Here is a 22,800-nt window from a genome sequence, read left to right as displayed (position 1 = left end):
TAGAGGACAAATGGAGGCATGTTTTCTCCTCTTCCTTCCTCCACTCTTCTGCAGACAGGTACACAATGCTCACACGCTTTGCGTGCAGCACAACATGCAAGGCTGAACATCTTAAAAAAATTATATGCAGTGTTTAGGAATACAGTATTTAAAACAAATATTTAAAAATACAATAATAATAAATTATAATAATATAAGTATCATAAAATCAATTTTTGCACTTCCTACTTCATTCTGTTAATTTCTGTATGGATACTTGTAAGCAGTGTGAACACAAATTTGAGCCACGGTTGTGTAATATTGCCCAACGTTCAGAGGAGAAACAGGCTGATCTAAGGCACAGTCAGTAACTGCTGCCGGGGCATAAGGATAGGCACTGGCTGGCTTTATACATTACAGATCTTTGGTGGGTTTTGGTTTTTTGCTTGCTTGTTAGTTCATTTTTTAGTAAAATGACAAATTTCAAATGTTTCCAGTATCCACATGAATGACAGATTTACGAAACTGGCAGGAACCTAAACCTTTCCATGCATACCTCAACACATCTGGCTCAAGTGTCCCAAGAATGGCCTATGGATTTCCCTGAAGGAAGCTAGTGTAAAAATGTACCCAGGTGCATCCTAAAACTGACCTTTTTCATTTCTGTGTTGTCAACACACCCGGTAAAATAGGAATATATATCATCATCTTTACTTCTGCTTCCAATACAAGTATACGTTACCATTTAAAGGCTTTAAAATTTTAAGACGGTGTTCTGTGACAGGTTGAACAAGTTTGACAGTGCCCACAGGAAAAGCCTAAAGTTTGTAAATGATGTGAATTTGCTGTAAGAGACCAGTATGTCCCTTTTCCTTCCCCTACACGTGCATATGCATAAAACCAGTGGCAAATACCAGTTGCAAAGTAAATCCGGAACATTAAGTTCTAGGTGACAATCCTGAGAGCCCCACAGGGCTGGGGAATCCTGCTTTCGCTGGCTGAAGCGGGCAGTACTTTTCCACTGTGAGCCTGATCAGCTTGCTGGCAATTCCTGTCACATAGCATAGAGTGAAGCAAAGTACTAAATAGTCTCCTGCATCCTAATGTTTTCCATTTTCTTTATTTTTATTCTGTTTTCTTTTTGTCAGCATGATTTGGATCTCCAGCTATAGAGATGCCATATACTTAGCAGCATAAGAAAATGCTCTTTTTTTCCCTTGTTTGGGGGGTGTGTGTGGTTTGTTGTTTGGGGTTGTTTTTTTTTAAGGCTAAAAGAGCACAAACATGATTTTGCTTTACAAGTTTTTTTCCTAAGTGACAATCTAGTTGCTATCACTGCTGTGGGCAGGGGTTAAGAAGGCCTTTGGCAAACCAACAGACAACTCAACTTGCTGCAAGATGTATTTTTGAGTGTTGAATCAACACTGTTGTGTTCTACTGATACCCCTGAAAAGTATAAATATAAATATATATAAAAGGAAGGTGGTTGTGGAGATGAACTGGAGAGAAATGGTGAAAATAGTATTTTGCAGAATAAAACTTTGAGGTTACTTTTGGTTTAACATTTGATTAGCACACAAGTAAAAGAAGTAGAAAAAGGCAGTCTGAGCATATATTCTGTCTCTGTGATACTAGCTAGTTCAACCAGTAACACCGTTTATAGGGTTGAGCTTGTACCATTGGAATCAATGTGAATTTTATTACTGGATGCTATGTGTACTATATTTGTAGAAGAAAGCCGTTTGCCTCACCCATGCATAAAGAATTTTCCAGCAATACTTTGTTATTATGTAAGGACAGATCTGAACAGGACGAACATCGGGATTTCTACTGCAGAGTGGAGTGCAGAGAATCTCTTGCTAGTTGTTAAACTCACCAGTCTGGCTACTGGAAGCTATTCTAGCTGTGGCAGCACAAATGCAAATATTTTTTCAGATAAATTAAAGCAATGTATTAGATGCTTGTTGTGCAGTAGTGGAGGAAAAGCCAACAGCCTGAAACAGCTTCAGAAATACCGAGTTTGTGTGGTGCTTCACAGTCAGCCAAGCTCTGACTTTGCTTGTGGGTAAAAATTATTGTTGTGATTAAGTGGGCATATTAGAGAGAAAAGGAGACCAGAAAGTAGTGTTATGATAGCTGTTTGAAATAGAATTTTGATTAAGATAGTCATATATGTTTTATGCTAGGAAATCTGATTGATTCCATGGATTTAGTAACTATATGGAGCATATGGTAGTTTGAAACGGCTTATACTTCTCCAAGTTCCTTAGCAGAGCTAAGCCTGGACAGTAGATTCATTTGAGTATATAATATGTCTTATGAGGAGCAGCTGATGGAACTGAGGTTGTTCAGTTTGGAGGAGACCCAGGGGGACCTTACTGCTCACTACAACTACCTGGAAGGAGGTTGTAGTGAGGTGGGGGTTGGTCTTTTCTCCCAGATAACAAGTGACAGAGGGAAAAGGCCTCAAGTCGCACCAGGGGAGGTTTAGATTGGGTATTGGGAAAAGTGTCTTTGCTGAAAGGATGGTCAAGCACTGGAACAGGCTGCCCAGGGAGGTGGTGGAATCACCATCCCTGGAGGTGTTTAAAAAACTTGTAGATGCAGTGCTTAGGGACGTGGTTTAGTGGTGGACTTGGCAGTGCTGGGTTAACGGTTGAACTCAATGATCTCAATGGTCTTTTCCAACCTAAATGATTCTATGAATCTATCTGATCTTGCTTGTGCTAAGGATACAGTAGTAGCATTTTCAGATAGGAAGAAAGAAGTGTAAAACCAAGAGAAACCAGGGGTCTGATGACCGTCAGAAGTGGTAGGTAGTTGAGAGTTTGTGGACTACATTTCCACTGATTCAGTGTCAGTCCTGGGTGTGCTGATGATGTGAAAACACTATTTTTTTTGAAGTTGAGAGTTTAGCTGATTACATAGACCATGAAAACTGCGTATTTTAGACAAATAATTAATTTACTGCCCATTATACCTCTAGTCAGCAAAAGTTACATCCTTCTTTTTTTATAGGCTTACACTGCATCACATACACTTTCTGGGACGAAAACTTATTTATTCATCTTTAGAACTTTTTGCTATTGATACAAATAACATTATGAACATGGAAACACATTTCACATCCTTGAACTTCCAACTCTGCACCTCCTGCCTACCAGCGGCACCTACACAACATCTGTTCTATTGAATACATGTTGAGACCATAACATCCTGAAAAGTGCTTTGAAGGAAAGATATTAAGAAAATAAAGATCTAAAACTGAGTGGAAAATAATACTCTCCTAGAACTCCACAACTAACAGAACAAATTAGATAGCATATTTAGATGACATATTAAGAAAACCATTTATGAAATGATGCAAAAGAATTTAGGACCATTACATGGACAACGAAGTTTTATATGCAGGTATCAACAGCTGAACATAAAAACAGAGTTTCAGATTTCCACAGGAGGAGGGGGAGAATCCTTCTGAAGCTCTGCTCAAATGCAGGGCAGGTAAGCGTTTAACCCAATGAATAATTTAAATGTGTGCATGTCCCAGAAGAGCCAGGGAAAAGAAAACTACAATAAAACAACCACTGAGTCAATGAAATTTGATTGACATCCATATAAAAAGCTGATAAGCACTATAACGCCAAGATGTTTTTGTCTCTGAGCACCAGATCAGAGGAGGTGACAGTAAGGGTTTGGCTACTTTATTTCATAATGAAAAAATAAAGCAAGCCACAAAAAATTCTTATATACTTACTGTTTTGACTACAAAAAGGCCTGCATAACCTCTTACTTTGCTGTATGTAGGCTCTTAAAATGAGAATGTTGCCTATAACCAGCTAAAAGAGACAGATATGTAATTTCATATAGAACTAATGGCCAATGTCATTACCACTGACATTAAAACCACTAATCAGAACAAATGCCGTTCTGAAATACTAATCTCAGTATTTTTAAAAAGCAGTACAAAAGGAAGGGACTTTGTGCAGGGCATCTTTCAGGCATTTTCATATTGTCATCTAAACATATCTGGATTGCTACTTTAGATAATGATGTGTTGTTCATTAATATACCAGCTATTTGACTTAATACCTTCAGAATGGGTATACCTTAATGATATGATTCACAAATGTGAACAAGCTGTCCTTCCTGAAAAAAAATTTCAGATATTCCAAGTTAGGATTGCAGTTTTTGAAAATTGCTGCTTTTTATGCGTGTTCTTTGCAGGTTGTCACAAACCAGTTAGGTGTGGCTATCCCACATGGTGCTGGCAACATTTGCTCCTGTTCAGAATAACTTCACGTCATTGCTTAGATCACTTACTGTGCATTCAATCAAACCATGGTTCAGGTATCCTTTTGCAATATATGGCATTACTGCATTTTACCCAGGCCAGGCTGACTACAAAGCCAAAGGACTTTTTGTACAACTGTACAAATTCAGGAGCTTTGGGGCTACAAGTTGTCTGCCCAGAGTAATCACAGCTGTATTTACAAAGGAAACCATATAGGATGCTGTAAGAGCACTATTGCTTTGTATGTACTTTTCGCCTGGCTAATCTACAAAGCCCTGACCCTGCCCTGTTTGTCCTGACAAACAGTGATGTGAGATCAGTTCTTCAACCCGGCATAAGAACCATCACAGCCAGACTTCTGGCCCTTTCTTCTCATATTAACAATATCAAATAAACAGTAGAGAGTTATTCATGAAACTGTATTAGCAACAAACTCTGGTTTGCTATCAGTTTAATTTATTCTGAATATTAGATTACAGCAAATATATCCTTTTAAACAAAAATTACTATGAGGCTATTTTTTGGACAATCTACAAAATGTAGATATTCCTTCAAATTCCTTTCTAGGATTTTTAAAAAATACTGCAAAGCATTTCAAAACTATTTATTCTGCAAGTGTCAAAAGCTTGGAATCACGTTTTACATTTCCCCGGTCCCAGCGTAATCCCTGAAGATGTCCCACATCTCACCACCTTTATTAAAAAGATACACCTTCCATTTCACTCAGCACCTATATCCATCTAACCTTCGTATGCCTTTTGGTGTCCGGAGATGTGAATAAGAGTAGAAGTTTACTTATCATTACATTCATAGCAATGCAAAGAGATAACAATTGGAAGTTTGAAATTTTGCATATAGACTTCTGCTCACTAGACATTTCAATGGCAAATCGTTTCAGTTACTCGGTGAGTATTTACACAAGAATGAGGAGTTAGAATTAGGAAGTAGACATATAATTGCATGAAAATAATGCATACATGATTACTCATGAAATTATAAAGGGAAATTATTTTGGCTCCAGGAAAGACAACAGATGGTTGGGAAATAATCATAAAACAGTAACTGCCAATGGGAGGAACATGTAAAGAAAACAAAAGCAAGAGTAGAATGGGATGACTAAGTTTGATTTAACTGGAGGGCTGTTAATTTCCATGAACAATTAGTATTAAGTTCTTGCAGTGATTGTTCTTAGTTAGATCTTTTCTATATTTTAAAACCCAACTTCTTATCTTGCCTAGTGACATTTGGATTTTAAATAGAAAGTAAATGGTAAGTGATAGAAAATGGAACTACCATATGTGCTTGCTCTGACAAAAAAGAAGATCGATACAATTTTTTTTCTTTTCCAACAAACACATATGTTCTTCCTTACTTTTTTTTTTTAAATTGAATTATGAATTTCTTAATGTGGGTGTCAGACCATCTGTCAAACAATGAAGTTTTCCTAAGTCTCAATAATGCACATAACACTTAAGATACTAATTCTTTTTATAAGCATGATGTAGTTTTCTGATCAGTTTTTTTATCATCAACACTTAATAAATGTATATAACTACAAATGCAAAGAATCAAGTAAACTGTACTTTAAAATAACACGTGACTTCATGCTAGCAGAAGTAGAAATTTGCAGCCTTGTGCTGCTAGTATACAACCCAGCATTTTTTAGCCTGTTTTCTGTGACAAATAAGAGGCTATGTTCTTTTCTTATTTAAATGGAGCTCTGTAGAGCCATTAACATAGAGTAACCAAGTTGCAAAGGCAGCATACGTTGTTGGGTTTACTCATTCTCATTAAGTTCCTAAAATATTAATAGAATGGTAACTCATATGACTAAAGCTTTTAGCTTATATTAATTATCCAAATATATACATGAATTTTGAGCTCAATCACACCCAACCTGAAACTTAGATGTATTATAAAAACTGGTAAAAATGCCAATTATTTTGTATGGATTTTTAAAATGTGTTTTGTCTGAGGTTTACTTCAAGTAGGTTTTTTTGGGTTTAGCAAAACAAATACTTCTGCTGTTTGCATAAAATTTAGAATTAATATTTAAAAAAATCTAAACAGAGTAGGAAGATATTCTGTTTTCAGTGTGAAACCATGGAGTTACCATTTAGATCCAATTCATATGTGAAAACTTTCATTTTGAAGTCAAAGCTTTTAACAAAAGTGTTTTGATTATCTCTGCTGACGCATAAACTACTCGTTCAATGTAAATTACTCCTGCGTACAGCTGTCAGGTGTTTACTGACACTTCCATGAAAGCCCAAAATATTTCAAGTCATACAAGTGGGTATCACCTCGAGGTTTAGGGAAAATGGTGTTCCTTAAGACAGCACATCAACAGCATGGAGGAGTGATAAACCACGGGAAGGAAGGATATACCACAGGAAGTTTTCTGACCTAAAATATAGTTTAACTATTAGCCAAATGCAAAGCTGGAGCACTCAGAATTGTTTTGCAGCTCCAGAGAGATTTATATATTTGTCTTCATGTTATCAAAAGTCACAACTGACTTTTTCCCTACATATTTTTTTGTATATCAGATTGTCCTTTATGCATTACTATTTCTGATTAGACCAGAGGTTAGAAAGCTTTTATTTTTGACAATATTAAACTTCACTGGATTAATCCCAGCTATCTGTAAAATCATGAAAGGAGAAAATAGCTGAGTTAGACACACCATCATGTTGCCATAGAAACAAGTGACTCTGTCTGGCCTTCTCATTCCGCTCATTTTGTACAGAAAATCTCCAAACTTTGAAAATGTTTCCTAGTACTATACTGTCATTTTGTGGAAGGAAACCTCATTTACATCTGGACTGACAGATACTGGCTTTTACCCCCTTTTTAGGATAGACAGCACAATGCGGCAGTGGGAGATAACGATCTGTGGGGGGAAAACACCCTCCAGTGATTTACAGAAATAAAAAGTAAAGAAAGACACACACATGCTAGAGTGGCACTACTGAAATAAAATGTTGCCATACAAGAATAAAAATGTATACTTTATAGAACACTCTCTTCCGGAGTGGGGAGAAGCAATGGAAATCTTTGCATGCCTCATCATATTCTATTTTTGGAATGCATGTCATCAAACTACTTAAGTTAATAGGACTTTTAACTATAAGGCTCAAATAGTACCTGCACACTAATATAAAAGTACACTTAAAAAGCACAGAGCTACCAGAACATGGTGTTTTGGGTTGGTTTTGTGTTTGGTTTTGGGTTGTTGTTGCTTTTTTTTTTTTTTTTTAATGGCTATATCTATTTGCAGTAGCAGATACTGTAGAATGGCTAGAAGGTTCTGCAAGAATTTATCATTACTACCATAATATGCTTATGACCAACTAGATTTTTTAAAACTCTAAACCCAGAAATAATTATTAAAATTACACTCCTGCTGCCTTGTAAGCATTTGGCCATGAAAACTGAGGTTTTTTAAAGGCAACTCATTTTCACCATCACCACATAAGAAATACTCTCTGAGAAAGCATTTTTTTCGGTATAGGACTATGACAAGTGAGCTCACCCAAAAAATTGAGTGAGCAAATCTGAAAGATATTTAATTGACATGCTTGCATGTCTCCTACAGATAATACATTTTTCCTCTGATAACTGGCTTCTTTTTGCTTTTGTTGTATTTTCTATGAAATATTTTACTTCAAAGAAGTTAGTTTCTAAGTAAATAGGTTGGAATTTGACCATTTCTTCATTTTAGGTCTTCAAGATAATTTTTTTTACTTGTAATTAATGTAAGGAAAATATCACTTACTGTGGAATCACTAAAGAATGAGCGTTTCACATTTACTTCTGTGTGATATAAATTCAAGTCCTCATTACTTCTTGCAAGAGTAATATTATTGGCCAATGATATAGTGTGCAAATGCCAATTTGTATGTGCTGCATTATTCCACTTCTTCCTGCAGTTTCACCAAAATATGTCACTTTTAAATATTACAAATTGTTTTGCATTCCAAAAGACTTCAGTCCAAAAATGTTTCCCCCATCAGTCTGAACTCTGCATTCTGATTTTGTTCTTGCTGCATTTCACTGGCTTCCACTATGGCTTTTTCAAAATTTTTGTTCATCTGTTTACCCTTTATGTGGCATTGCAAATAAGGTCAGTTTTTGAAGAAATAATGAGCTACCAGAACAAGTGATCACAGGAATACTGAGATCCCTCCACATTCATTAAACTTGGTCAGATGTGGACGAGTTTTTCAACTCGCTGATTATAAAGTCATTTTTCCAAAAGATGGCAATACAGGACCTTCATAGTTAAACAGCTATTATTCTAAAGATAAGTAAAATATTGTGTCTTCCTCTAACTTGGCATGAAAATTTCAATCCGAATACTTGTAACATGCAGTGAAATGAAATCAAGTGAAAACAAGTTATTGTAATCAGCATCCTACAAGGTGAACTATAATTGATATATAACGTTTCCCACATTTTGCACGTGTTAAAGAAATGAATCCATTGGTCAAATTCATTCAGGCAAGACAATGATTGAGCATGCTACTTAGCTCTGTTTGGGCAAATCCTGAAATCACTTTCTACTATTCTGTGCCAGCAATGAATTGTAACATGTATAATGATACTGCGCAGCATCCCATATGAGCACAGAGGGACACGTATATATGGGTGCTGAGATCGGAGGTGCACTTCTGAGGTGAATTTCCCATTGTGCTTTGTTCATATTCTGGAGCAATCCCGGAGTGCAGACCTGATTTCTTTCCAATTGATCTAGCCTGGAGCTTTTCCCCTGTGCTCCCACTGCCAGTGGGCAGCCACGCTCTATGCAGCCAGCGTGGCGGCCACCCAGAGCAATCGCCCATCCCCAAAATTTGTCACTTCCTCAGCACTGTCTCACTCTATAGGTCTGCTCCTGTTGCAGCATATTTCTCACAGATGTAGATAGCTTAGGTATAGCTATTAATTATGAAGGCTGTTCATGGTTATAAATACATACACTATAGAGACCGTAATGCTTTCACCATAGAATTAAAGTAGGGGTTTAAGTTTAGACAAGACATACCTCACACAAAACCTTTTTAAAATATTCCCAGAGCACCTATTTAAGGCAAAATATGGGCCATACAATATTACAACTTTCATTCTTATAAAAGCATATCTGTACTTGGAGAGAGACACTTAGGGATTTAAAAAATACTTTCAAGCATCTCAAAACTTAAATCAACTCATCTGTCAAGAGAAAAGCACATCATTAATTCCTCAGCAAACAACTCATATATCTTCTTTTAAGGTAACGCAGATCCAGCGAGATGCCAAATACAACCACATTTCACTCATCCCACTTCATTAAGTAACCGATGTCATCTACCTGGACTTGCGCAGAGCACGTGATGCTGTCTCGCACAACATCCTTGTCTCTAAATGGGAGAGGTGCAGATTTGATGGGTGGACAGCTTGGTGGACTTTCTACAAGGGCATGTAGTGATAGGACAAGGGGGAATGGATTTAAGCTGAAAGGGGGCAGGTTTAGGTTAGATATAAGAAACCCTTCCCTGTGAGGGCAGTGAGGCGCTGGCACAGGCTGCCCAGAGCAGCTGTGGCTGCCCTGTCCCTGGCAGTGCTCAGGGCCAGGCTGGGACGGGGCTGGGAGCAGTCTGGGCTGGTGGAAGGTGTCCCTGCCCATGGCACGGGGTTGGAATGAGATGGTCTTTAAGGTCCCTTCCAACCCAAACCATTCCATGATTCCTATGATTACAATGGCAAGTCACTGAGAATGAATTTGTAACTCTAACCGTTCATCAGTATATTCCCTCAATTCCTCATGCTTTAGCTTTTAGCAATTTTATATCCTTTTATCTTCAGTTCATGATGACTTGTTATCAATGAGACAGCCTTTTACAAATTTAGTTATTTCTTTGCTGGAAGTTTTATTTCCCTGGATGCAGCTGTTACTGATTGAAATCCTGTTGTTGTGAATTCAGTATCCTTCAGTTACGGTAATGTTGCTGTTCTAATGGCAATGACTAGTTCGGGTTTTATGGCGGACTTCCCAACCATGTGTTAGCCAAGTAATGCTCACACTACCATGGTCAAAGATCTGATGATACTGTAAGCAATTAGCTTACAGCTGCAGTTAATAACATAAGCTATTTTTCTCCCTAAGAATCTCTAAAATGGTCATTAAGGTTTGCTTCAGGCAACAATTTGACACTATCTTAGCATTATAGTTATTTAATTTTTGTTTTTAATCAGTTATTCTTTTTGAACTGTTTGTTCTCTCCACTTTACTGTGTGGAGAGAGACAGTACTCTCACAAATCACATTTACATGAAAGTCAAATGTAGGAAGTTCTCCCATAGGCTAAATGAATACTTACACGCCGTTGAAATTATTTGCACTGTAGCTCTGGAGTAAATCAACTAACATCGATGGCATGCATTAGTGGCAACGCGCACTGACAGAAGAATTTATCTGTAGTATAGATGTTAAGTGATCTTTTTAAAGAAAATGATCTAAAATGGAAGGAGTACTGAAGGTTGTGAATAAAGACACTGTCTCCGTGGAACCTTACAGTACTGTTTTGCTGCTTCTACAGTAGTACTGCTCTTAATTTTATAATGCATTCTATATAATGATACAACCAGTAACATATTCTGCAAAGGACCATACTATTCACAGTTCTGCTACCATATTAAAGGAAAGAAAATGTCTTTCACAAATCTACTGTGACATGAAAACATTATTGGTCGTCCAACTTGGAATGTGTTTTTTAGAAGACGACTAGGTACCTCTGCCTGCACCTTTCACACCCTAGCTCCCTAAACTCAGAGCCACCAAAAGTTCCACTGTGTCACAAACACTCTGAAGTCACTGGGTTGCACCCACAGTATAACAAATAGCTGCCTACATGACCTACATTATTTTCTTTTAATTAAAATAATGTCCCAGTGCTTCATATGTCTTCACCCTTCCTTCACCAAGTTTTAACAGCTGCTTGGCTTTATAGTACACTTTTGTCTTATAACACGGGAGTTAACTACACTCACTTTTCTCTATTAAAAGAAACTTAAAGGTTACACCATAAGGTGTTCAATGGGTTTATATGCAGCTATGGAAGGATATATAAACTTGTAAAGCAAGAAAATACCTGAACCTTACTTTCTTAACAGCATGGAGGAAAGGGAAGGTAAGTGCAGCATTCAGTTAGGAAAAAATATCTAACAAGTATGCAAGAAGAATGAGCACTATAAGGAATATAAGAAGTAGCAATAAATAATAGGCTTCCTTATTTCTATATAACCCTCTGCTGACTCTTAGTCACGCTAGGTTAAATTATACATGCACAATTTATTTTTCAAACCATTAGATGGAACGTTGTTTATAAGCAATTTGTATAATCAAATGTTAATGACATACAGCGGATAGATGATTAAAGAACTATGATATGAGATTTTCTTATCACTTTGGAGAAAACAACAAATAAAATTTAAACTATACCCATTACAGCTGGTTAATTGCAATTCAGTCTGTATTTAGCCATTCAGAATGACAGTTAAACCCAAATACAAGCATGCATGTTCAAACGTCTTTTTTTTCAAATCTCAGCTGGCTAGTATGAGGACTTGGCTAATTAAGCAATGGAATAATTTACTCATTTCTAATGTATATTTGTTATAAATTACATTCCAATACCAGTATCAACTATTTATGGGCAGTGTATTGCATGGCAGGACAGGAAATAATTTCAGCATTCTTAGTGGGACAGCAGAAGTGTTACATCAACTGAAAATGAGCAACTAACCTCAGAATTTACTCACCTAGACAACACACAAACCAAAACTTTGGAGACTACATAATATTTTAAAAGAGCTAAAGGTACAATTTCATATCCTATGAAATATTTTAAGTGGATGGATAGAAAATGGAATGACTGCAAAATTCAGCACCCCATCTTCCCTGCTGAAGCTGATTGAAGAAGATTAGTAGGTACTTTTCAATTAATTTTAGTTTGTATGCTATGAGGAGTTTGGTGTGGTACTTGAGAATAATTCTATGAACCCTTAATAAGATGCTTTAGGAAGACTAATTCACAGAATTAACTTACAGGCATTGTCAGATCTCTAGTCCCTAGGGCTCTGGGCATTTCATTATTTTTTATCTAAAGCCTCTCTGTTATCAAAGCTGAAAGGTGCATTGATTTGCATCTTCCCCTCTCAATGCTGATTAATATAGAATTAGTGGGGAACAGCGTTTGGCACTGCCATGGGGATTCTGAGTTAGATGTAGCAAGCGTCTGGCTCCAGAGGAAGACAGAAAGAGGATTTCTGTAGGGCTGGGTGCATCCATGTGTCTGTGCGGACCCAGGGGGTGGCAGCAAGTTAATGAGACGTGCTCACCTTCTCCCGCTGGCACCCAGCACCCCTGGGGTAACGGCTGTGCAAACAGGTGGGTTAACTTCCTAACCACATGGCTAAACGGACCACATTTGAGTTCTGTGGACTTCCTAACCAGTTAAACACCATCGGCTCCAAACAATTCATGTACTTCCTGGCCCTACGGAAAGGGAAGCACTCCCTACAGAAAGTGACAGCATTTCTGTAGGAAGGTCATTTAAGGTGCAACTATAGCATATAGGCAGCTAAGGTGATTTTATTTTGGTGCATCCAAGCAGCAGCTGATGCAAGGCTTGGCAGCTAAGGTGTTGGTTGAGTCTGTGCCAGGGACCCTGAGCACTGTTGGGGGCTAACCTTGTCTGAGGGTGCACAACTGCACCTTCTCTGCTCTTCGTGTGCCAGCTGGCTCAGCCCTGTGCTGCTGTCACACGTCATTTCAGCACATACCAACGCTATCTGAAATGTCTTTAAAAAAATGTAACTGGCATAAACTGCTTCGTTATTTTATCATTATTTATAACAATTAACAACAGTGAACCCTCTCAAAATTAAAACATGATTACAAGGGAATAAACAAGTTGTTGACACTAGCTTGGGTTTACCAAAATCAGAGGCAACAAGTAAACAGGGAGAAACAAAAATATTTTTTTGGTTCATTTTTCTCCAGTAAGATCACAAATCAAGGCTATGGAACTACTCTGTACATCTGCTTCTTTTTCCTCCATCAGTCTCCGCATTAAGCTCTCCAAAACAAGTTGCTCCAAATGTAGGTAAGCACAACAAGGTACCGATTTTGAATACAGCCTATAAATATTTTTAATATAGGTTTTATTAAAGGAAAAATGCCAGCTTTAGTTGTGGCACATGCGAACGTACGTTTTATCCACATAGGCAGTTTAGAAAGAAGTAGCTAATTCACACAGATGAATAGGTAAATTAATTTCTCAATTCTCCAAATAGGTATGTATAAAGATCAATTACATAAATCCTGAAAAAGATTACTTCTGAAAGATTTTCAGAAAAGCTTAAAAAGATTCCTCAAATAATATAATTATTTTATAAGACAATACAAAAGGAAATGTCTACTTGAAATCTTCATTCTAAAAAACTACTCCATTTATCATTAATGTAATGAGAATCTATGTAATTCTGTCCTATTTCCAGCACATAAAAATTAAGCAAGTAATGGAAAATCAATTTCAACTAAATCTACGGAAATTATAATTTATGTTAAAAGTGCATTTTTGGATGAACAGAAACATTGTTTCTTAAATTGAATTCAGTAAATATCCATAAAAAAAAGAAAGCTAAGTGTATTCAAAAATTACTTAATTCATGCATTCGATTATAATGTGAAGATTTTTTTTAAAAAAAGGCTAAAAACATGGAAATAGAACAAAATATTATTGTTAGCCAAGAACAGTCTCTCTTTCAGGGCAGCCAGGGAACTGAAAAGCTATCATCATTGCATAAGTGCCACAAAAATAAAGATACAGTGATTTCTAATTAATGAGAACATAAAACTGAACATACCAACATACCCCTTCCCCATCTTAGAAAGCCGGCTAACTCACTGTTTACCAAACATTTTAGAGATTAATGTCCTTCGAGAACTCTTCTGTCTCTCACCACTTTTCTAAAGCCATTGCTTGCTTTCTCTGGCTAATAAATATTTAATTATTCCATGCAAAATAGCAAGGCTTGAGCTAGAAGAACATGATATGTGATAGTAAAAGCTCCCACTGCGTAGGTGGCTGGTTTGAATTTTACAGAGGTATGTGTTACCATTCAAATCTCATCAGGAAGGAAAGAGAACTAAACCCAGACCTTCCAAATACCAGGACAGTCATCTCCACATTGGGGGATTCCCTTTATTTGGCTGACCATATGGGTGTGCATTTGAGTGAAAAGTTGCTTGAAGGTCAGGCCCTCACTGATCAAACAGCAGGGCAAAAACTACATTATGGAAGTTAATATGGTTTGGTTGTGATCTGTTACCTTGTGAAAATGTAGTGAGCTTTGGGAATACTCAAAGCTGATTGTATTTTTATGCATTTAGTAATATATTAATAGCTATTTCAGTATGCAAAAAGTTCAGGAACTGGAAGTTTGAGAATTAGGTATTTACAGCAAATGATTGTCTAAATGTCTTCCAGTGTCTTTTTGTAAATTAGCCTCTCTTTGTGAAGCTCACAAAAGTTGCAACATGTGAGAAGATCAACAGAGAGGTTCAGCAAGACATCACGTTTACGTGGGTAATGTTTATGTAGGTAATGTTTATGTTTCAGCTTTCTGCCATCTGATGGAACCAATTAGATAATATCAGTAACATTAATGTAGTCACAAATTGTTATTAAAGCTGTTTTCCCTGCTGAAGACTTCTTTTAAGTATGCAACTGTATACATAACCTTGGGTAGTTTTACAGAAGGATATTTATCAGTGAGACACCATCACATTAAGGCTGTGTGAATTGTAGAGAGTAGAATATCAAACTCAATAGACATCTTTAACAATAAAGCATAAGATGAGGAGCGGGAGTTATTTTATTACATTTCAGAAGACACTAAGGAGTTCAATTTCTGACTTAAGTGGTTCTCCATCTAAAAAGTAATCATTCAATGACCTAAATATGGAGGCTACTTTAAGGAAGAGAAGTGTTGTGGGCACAAGAATAGCAGAAGATTACAGTAAAGTAAAAAAGGCAAACAGTAAAAAATTTAAGTAAAATAGATGTAAAACCAGGAAACAAACACTGAAACCCCAAACAGATGAAATTCTCTGTGGCTTGGCTTTCAATTTCCAAATGCTGTAATGAAGACTCATTGATCACAGCAAATTCACTGCAGGATAAAAACATACAAAAAACATTTTTTTGCACAAATTGTGGTAAAATAATTCTGGAAGAAAGCAAAGATTGAAGGAGCTTTCACTGAAGAATAAAGGAAGGAAAATGCAGAAGGTGGTCAGCATTTTTTTCTCCAGTTAGTATGATCCATCAACTTAAACATATTTTGGAGCAAGAGCATTTTTGCGCTTCCCATCACCTTGCTATAGAATACTCTTTGATTTCTGGAACAGTTTACGTTGTTGTCCAGATTAGTCATACTGTCTATATCAATGCTGAAAACCCTACCTGGGAATTTCCTGTCGCATTTTCCCATGCCCACCTTGCAAGCCAGGAAAAACAGCCCTAATATCTTTGTAGGCAGAAAGCGTATCAAAGGTATGTAAAACTTGAAATGGAAGAGGGTTGATGGGAAAATTTGTAGGGGATGATGAGGCAACCATACTAACTGACAAACTGTTAGGAATAAACAGTTCTACCCATCTGAAGTGTAAAGGAATAGGCCTCCTCTTCTGCTAAGCTTCACTTCGGAGTGCTTACTGGAGTGTTTTCAGGTAATCTCCAAATAAATGGGGAAGTGCTGCTTAAATGGACAAGAAAAAGAGTAAGCTCTGCACACAGGCAGGAGGCACAGAAAAACCACAGGACCATGACTACACACACAAACAACACAGAGAGATGAAATGGAAACAGGAGAGACATCAGGAAGGAGTGGCTCATTTTCCAAACGTCAGATAGTACAGAATTCTAATAAAGAAAAATGCCTCTCATTTTGATGTGCATTGGTTGCAACTAAGAATGGACTGAGGAGGTTAAAAGGTTGGAAAGCGGTGGTGGTTTTGCATAAAAGTAAACATAAATGAGAGAGAAGTATGAAAAGTAATGCTTGTGTCAGGTACTCTCCCTGTTACTTTCCTGGATAAAATAATCTTGAATTTTTGCATTGAAATATATTGTTGATTTACTAAATCTAAAATAATGAAGCAAACTGAAAAATTTAATAATTAGAAAGCATATGATGTGCTTTAGTAATAATTGTAATCCTACTGCTGGAGACCCTTATCCATTCTTTCCCCTAGCTAGGGCTGTAGACTGAAACTCTGGCAGGAAAGGAATAGGAAATAGTTACTTTATGCAGGGAAGTGAGTTCTTCTTGCCAGTTTTTTAGAATCTGAAAGTTTTTAGGATGGAAAGCTAAAGCTACTTTTTCAATTAATTTATTATTTTTTTCATATCAATATTGCCTTTTTATGTATTGGGAAAATCCAGAATGAATACATGGCAATACTTGGAAAGACACGCTATCTGTACTTATTTATACATTTTATGTACATATTTAATAATTTATAAGGTCTGAATGTTTAATAACGGAATACAGGACACACTGGAGAATAATTTCCATCCTATGTCTCATCTGTGTTTGTATTTATCAGTCTTAGGCTATATGGACATGTAAGTTCCTATTAGACAGTGTTGCCTAGGACTAAATGCTTTCTGGGTTTACAGGAACTACAAAAAAGTGATCAGACACAAGAATTACCATTCATATACTTCTCCTTTGCCTGTATTAAGAAAGGCCCATATATTTATACTGGACATATTTTTGAAATATCAGAAACTACCCAGAGAAATGTCTATTAACATGTGACTCCTGCCTAACTATCCATTTTCAATTCCACTCTTTTTTGAGAGCTGAGAACTATATGGTGAAACAATATTCCTTGTTCTGATATGGAATCTTGGTTTGGAGGTCCTGCTGTTTGGGAAAATCAGACATAAGCCTGAAGAATCTGCTTTATCCTACTCCCCAACCATCATGACAAACATGCTGTTATATAGAAGAAAGATGCACGTATGATAACGCCTTTCCCTGATGGTGAGGGATCACATCGGACATAGTGACCATAAAAAACCAGGCAGCTGTATAAACACCAAGTGCCCTGACAACACTACGAGGCTTGGATTTCACCGTGTTAACAAGAATCCAGCTCATGCCAAGATATGGAATTGACAGTTTTTTTCTGTTCCTGAAAGCTGGCTCTCCCCCACGCCTCCCCAAAGGGTCCCATTTTTCTTCTTGTAACTGGCTCTGTAACTCGCAATATAGAGTGGGAATAATTGGTCAGGATTTGTGCTTATTTTCTTTTGGTGGATTATCCTGAGAAGCTCTGGTTTAGATAAAAGTGCTTGCTGAATGAAAAAGGTGGGTGTCACAATAGAGATGTATGGATTTGAAACAAAGGCATAATGCATACAGAAAAAAAAAGAAAGGAAAAAAAAAAAGCTAAACAAAAAATGTATATTTGGGGGAAGGGAATTCAAGGCAAGAGTTTTAAAGGTATTAGCTCATGTGGAATTTGATGCATACTATCTTTAAAAGTCTTGCCTTCTTTATCCTCAGATTTTTCTGTCATGGCTTGACTATTTTACAGGTGCTGGATATGCAGATTTGGATACCAGCTGTACTATCTGTATGTGCTGTATTTTACCGTCCATACTGCCAAAGGCCAATGATTTGCAGCCGAGTATGAAAGTAAAATTTGATTCTGCCTGAAACACAGCTGAGAGGAAGGGAGCAATGAGCTGTGCTCTTGTTTATACAAGTAAGATAAGAAAAACTACTTTCATTTGACAGAATACCATATCTGTTCAGATACCATTACGTTCAAGGAAGAATGCATTCCCTGTGAGTACTTTAAAGTCAGAACTGCAGACACACAACTTGGTAAGACAAACATAAGCAACAGCAAAACGTTTTATTACCTGGTCTGGCACTCCTTTGCAGGCACCCCTTCTCAAGCTACCAATATTGCTTTCTCAGTTGGCCAACCATAAAACTAGTTCACAAAGATCACCCAAAACTGTCTCCTGCATGCAACAACTCAGGAGAGTTTTTTTGTGTGCTGATGCCCTGGATAAGAAACTGAATGGAGGATAATGAAAATGACTAAAAGGAAGAAAAAAAAACCCAACCCAAAACGCCAACAGCACAAACCCCCCAAAAAAAGTTGACAAAGAGCAGGTACATACAGGAACTGAGGAGAGGAATGATGCGAATGATGAAAAGCAAAGAGTGAAGTGTGGCAGGATATACCTTCCACAGCATTATATTGTACTGGGAGATGACAAGTTTATTAGCCTTCATTGTAATTAACAGGAAGCATTTCAGAAAATTATTCAGTGTCATTGCACCCTTCCACGCTTAGGGCTGGCAATTTGTCTCGGTCCCTTCTGTAACTTCTTGTGTTTGAACTCATGTCTGAAGCCAAAGAACTTTCCCTGGGGAGGCACTTTGTACCCACTGGATCTGCACTGAGAAGCCTCTATTTTCTTCTCCCTGAGCAGAAGAGAAGCTCCCGGTTATATTTCCCTTCTTACCTCTGGTGTCATGAACCAAAGGCTTTCAGCATCACCGCCAGATTTAGACACTTCGTGCCCTCAGCCTATACAGTGCTTGAGACATTACTTAATGAGGTACGACTGGCCTCAGGAGTCACAGCCTCATTGACCAGCATCGACAGAGTAGAAGAAAAGCCATTTAACTCCGTGATGAATCTGTGAGAGGTGCCCAGCCAAGACCACCCTCCCACGTGTTATGACAGGTGAGCAGAGTGGCAATGCAAGGACTCCCCAGCTGCTCAAGATGTGGGTAAGAATGAGCGGCTTGCCTCGCTACAGCCTCTGTAAGGAGAGGAGATGCCGCAGTCTCCCTTGCTGTTTTGGAAAGATGGGAGACGACCCAGCAGCCCCAGGGTGGGCACGGTGCCCATCCTGGCTGGCTGGTGATTACCTGGAGTGGGCAGCGGGGCTGATGCCCAGCGCTGTGCTGAGCCTCAGCAGCTGCTCCCATCTGCTTTCTTTTCTCCCAGGTTTCCCCTAAAAGGTACAGGTTTCCCTTAAAGGGAAGCTGATGCCTGCAATGAGCAAGATGCAAACCCGTAAGTCTCCCCTCCATGGTGGTGTCTGCCACCACCTCTGTGAACGTCCCTGCACTCCAGCCCCATGAGCCACGGGTCATTACTCTCAGGTACCTCGTTCCCCTGGGCTGGCAGCCTGGTGTCCGTGGGGTCTCATCCTGCATTCTCCACACCAGCAGGTACACAGATCAATACCCTTACAGCCCCCTCACAAGTTTTGGAGGTAGCTGTTCTCCTCCTGCTGATTTTAAGTGCAGTTGCTGTAACTTGGATAGGGTTAGCAGTAAAAATCACTGTATGGAGTTGGGAGGTAATCTCTGAAGTGCGAGCAGGCTGCATTTGCCGACTTGTGACACTTCAGGTCTCTGTAAATTGCTTGACTAGTATTATGCCATTGCTGTAAAACACATTCAGGAAGGTTTTTTTAGCTGTGCTTATCACAACACATTGTAATGCCACTTTGGCACCACTATCACACCATATTATATGTCAGATACCTAAGTTACGCAAAAGAAGGTTATTCATGACTTCTAGTCAATTCTTGATTGCTGTGTTATGCATAATAAGAGACCAAATATTTATCCTGAAGGAGTCATACAATACTTGCACAACTCTCATCTAAATTCCAGGAAGGACCATCCATAGCAGCAAATGGGAAATTAACACCAGAAGTTAATGGCTATTGAAAACTGTGTCTCCTTTGGAAGCTTAGATCATATTTTTAAATGGAATCAAAAGGAAGAGCATCATGGCAAAATATGATAAAAAATTATTTAAAAAGCCAAAATGCTAATGCTACTTGTAAAGTGAAGTAACGTTTTTTAGGGAACTCTTGCACAACATTTAAAAACACAAATCCTAAGATTTAATCCTTTTGATGTTGCTGAAAGGTGAGAATTGCCATATAGGAAAGGTAAGAACTGACTGGAAGAACACCTGGAGGATATTGCAGAAGTATTTGCTGGCACGTCTGTGAAGGATTATGCCTAAAAAATATGTGAAATTGTTCACTCAACTTTTTTTGTGGAGTTTCTCAGTGCTATGTTAAACTAGCTAGTATGACCAGGGGCAACATACTTTAATTAGCTTTGATTTTTGTTATATAATACATTCAGTTTATTTGAAAGATGACTGATTAAGACTCTGGAGCAGGAGATCCTCTCTCCATCTTTCTGTGAACAAAGTACAAACCTTCTCTCCTGTCAATACCTAAACGTTCCAAGCACCCAGAGCAGTCAATTCCTAGTAGTTTTGTTCTCTTTGCTATAGAAACATCATACATAAATGTTTTTTTAGGAAAGTAACCAAAGTTGGAATGAAAAAATAAATGGTTTGTTTCAGTCAGAGACCTCCCCATTATTAGAACAAAGAAGTGGACAAACGTTTCCATTTTAAAGTGTTAATTTGCAGTGAATGTAAGAAGGCAGCAAGGAAAAAATGCTCTCCACAGCCACTACATGCCAAACACTACCAAATCCAAATACTGAAAACTTCAGGAGAATAAGGCCATAAATAAAGAATGCCATTACTGTCACCTTGACTGACCACTTGCATAACACCAGCCAAAAAAAGCCTAAGCCACAGTTCCTGTGCACAGCCTACAACTCTGCCTTGGGGTTAAAATATATTGAAGTGATGGAAAATCCATCTTATGTTCAGATAAGCTGCTCTGAAGGTTAGTCACACTGTTAAAAGCCTTTTCCCATACCTTTAGTGAGAATTTCCTTGTCACTAATTTCCTTAGCTTCCATGCCACGAAGGATTTCATAGGTGGTGTTTTTTTTCTAGATTAAAGAGGGATCAGCTATCAGAAATCTTTTCACTATTTAAGCTCTGCTCACCTCCTAACCTTTTTTTTTTTTTTTTTCCAGGGGGGAGGGGATAAACTGAATAGCTTAAGTCCTAAGCTGCTTAAGAGTTTCTAAGCCTCTTACGGTAGGGGATGTTTTCTGAAAACTGAACTCTTTTGCAGCTTTTTTCTGACTAAACCTCCAAATTTTCACATACTTTCTGACATACAGATGACAAAAACAGACACCATGTTCCCCTAGCTGCTTCCCTGATAGTTTTACAGAGGAAGCAACTACCTGGTGCCTAAAATCTTGCAGGAAACTAATTGCCAGTTAATGGGATGACCCCTTATACTAGGTTCTCATCTCTGCTCACTTCTTGTAAGTCTGTCATTTGGGCTTGGACACTCAGTATGAACTTTGGGCCAAGCACAGCTAAGTTATGCAGGAACCACACCCCAACACCCTCCCACCCCCTTCAAAAGGCAACCAGTATATTTAAAGAGTATCCTGAAAGAAAGTTTTGTCCTTTTTCTGCTGAATGCCAGAGAACCCAGAGTTAGGGCCCTGGGATGCTAGTTTGATGTCTCACTCGGTAAAACAACCGTGGTTATACTACCATCAGGATCATGATGCTATCACAGAGTGTTTCAAATAAATATTTTAAAGAATTAGTCTTTTAAGAGTTTTTTGTTGGTGGATTGAGGATTTGCTGTATTGACACAGTGTGTTGTTATGGTGTGTGACACAGGATATAAAAAATACTACATATAGAATAGTACAACACGTATTTGAGCAAGCATTGAATAAACATCACTGTTCAATGAAGGCACAAACTCCATGGGATAATCCTTCCCTTGTAACAGTTAGTGAACCAAAGCAGGTAAAAAATGAAGAGGTGCTAAAGTGGAAAGAAAGAGAGAACCAGTTGTTGTTGGGTGGGGAACCACAAAAAAGAAGATGAAAAAGTCATCTACTGAAATATTTTTAGATTATATCTTTACAAGAGTGAATGTTTATATGAGACTAGTTTAGAGCGGTCTATTAGCCAACCCTCCACACAAGGCTACTAAGACATACTGTTCCCTACTTACTTACACATTCAGAGGTTGCCAGGCAGGCCACTGTGCTTTTGCCTTGATGACTGTTAAAACCTCATCGCTCTGTGGAAAGAGACAAAACAAGAAAGTGATTGGGACAATTTTACAGTGAGACTGATATGATTTATAGCAAAAAAGTAAGAGGCACTAGACCAAACTATGCCTCAAAATTCTGACTATGAGAAATATGCTTTGTCCCTTTTATCTGGGCACCTTGTGTCCTCAGCTGCACAGGGTTCATCAAGAAGCCTCTATGAATGCAGGAGGCAAAAGCAGCAAGCAAAGGCAGCCAGACATTAGGCACTGTTGCTTTGTCTTCTGCAGGAACTGAAGTGAGCTTAAAACACCAACAGCAGTTCGCAGACCATGGTGTTTTTGCATCATGAGCTGAAAGGAAAGCTTTCAGAGTGGTGCAGTGATGACCTGTATAAATAAGGAGGACTTTTGCATCGGGGAAATATCCCAAAACAACATGAACAAACTGAGTTTGTTCTGGTAACAC

The 22,800-nt window shown here is 38.0% G+C and overlaps 1 protein-coding gene across 1 annotated transcript in view; it reads right to left on the bottom strand.

The window, feature by feature from the left end:
- The window catches only part of SPON1 (spondin 1), a 200,016-nt gene that overhangs the window by 12,738 nt on the left and 164,478 nt on the right, over nucleotides 1-22,800 (bottom strand). The window contains exon 7 of the mRNA XM_056354813.1: nucleotides 22,297-22,361. Within this exon, the coding sequence (XP_056210788.1) occupies nucleotides 22,297-22,361 (65 nt within the window). The remainder of the gene's footprint in view (nucleotides 1-22,296; nucleotides 22,362-22,800) is intronic.

Source organism: Falco biarmicus, chromosome 10 (assembly GCF_023638135.1).
Source record: "Falco biarmicus isolate bFalBia1 chromosome 10, bFalBia1.pri, whole genome shotgun sequence".
NCBI classification, from domain to species: domain Eukaryota; kingdom Metazoa; phylum Chordata; class Aves; order Falconiformes; family Falconidae; genus Falco; species Falco biarmicus.
The sequence above is the reverse complement of the archived record's forward strand: the minus strand, read 5'-3'. Positions and strand labels throughout refer to the sequence as shown.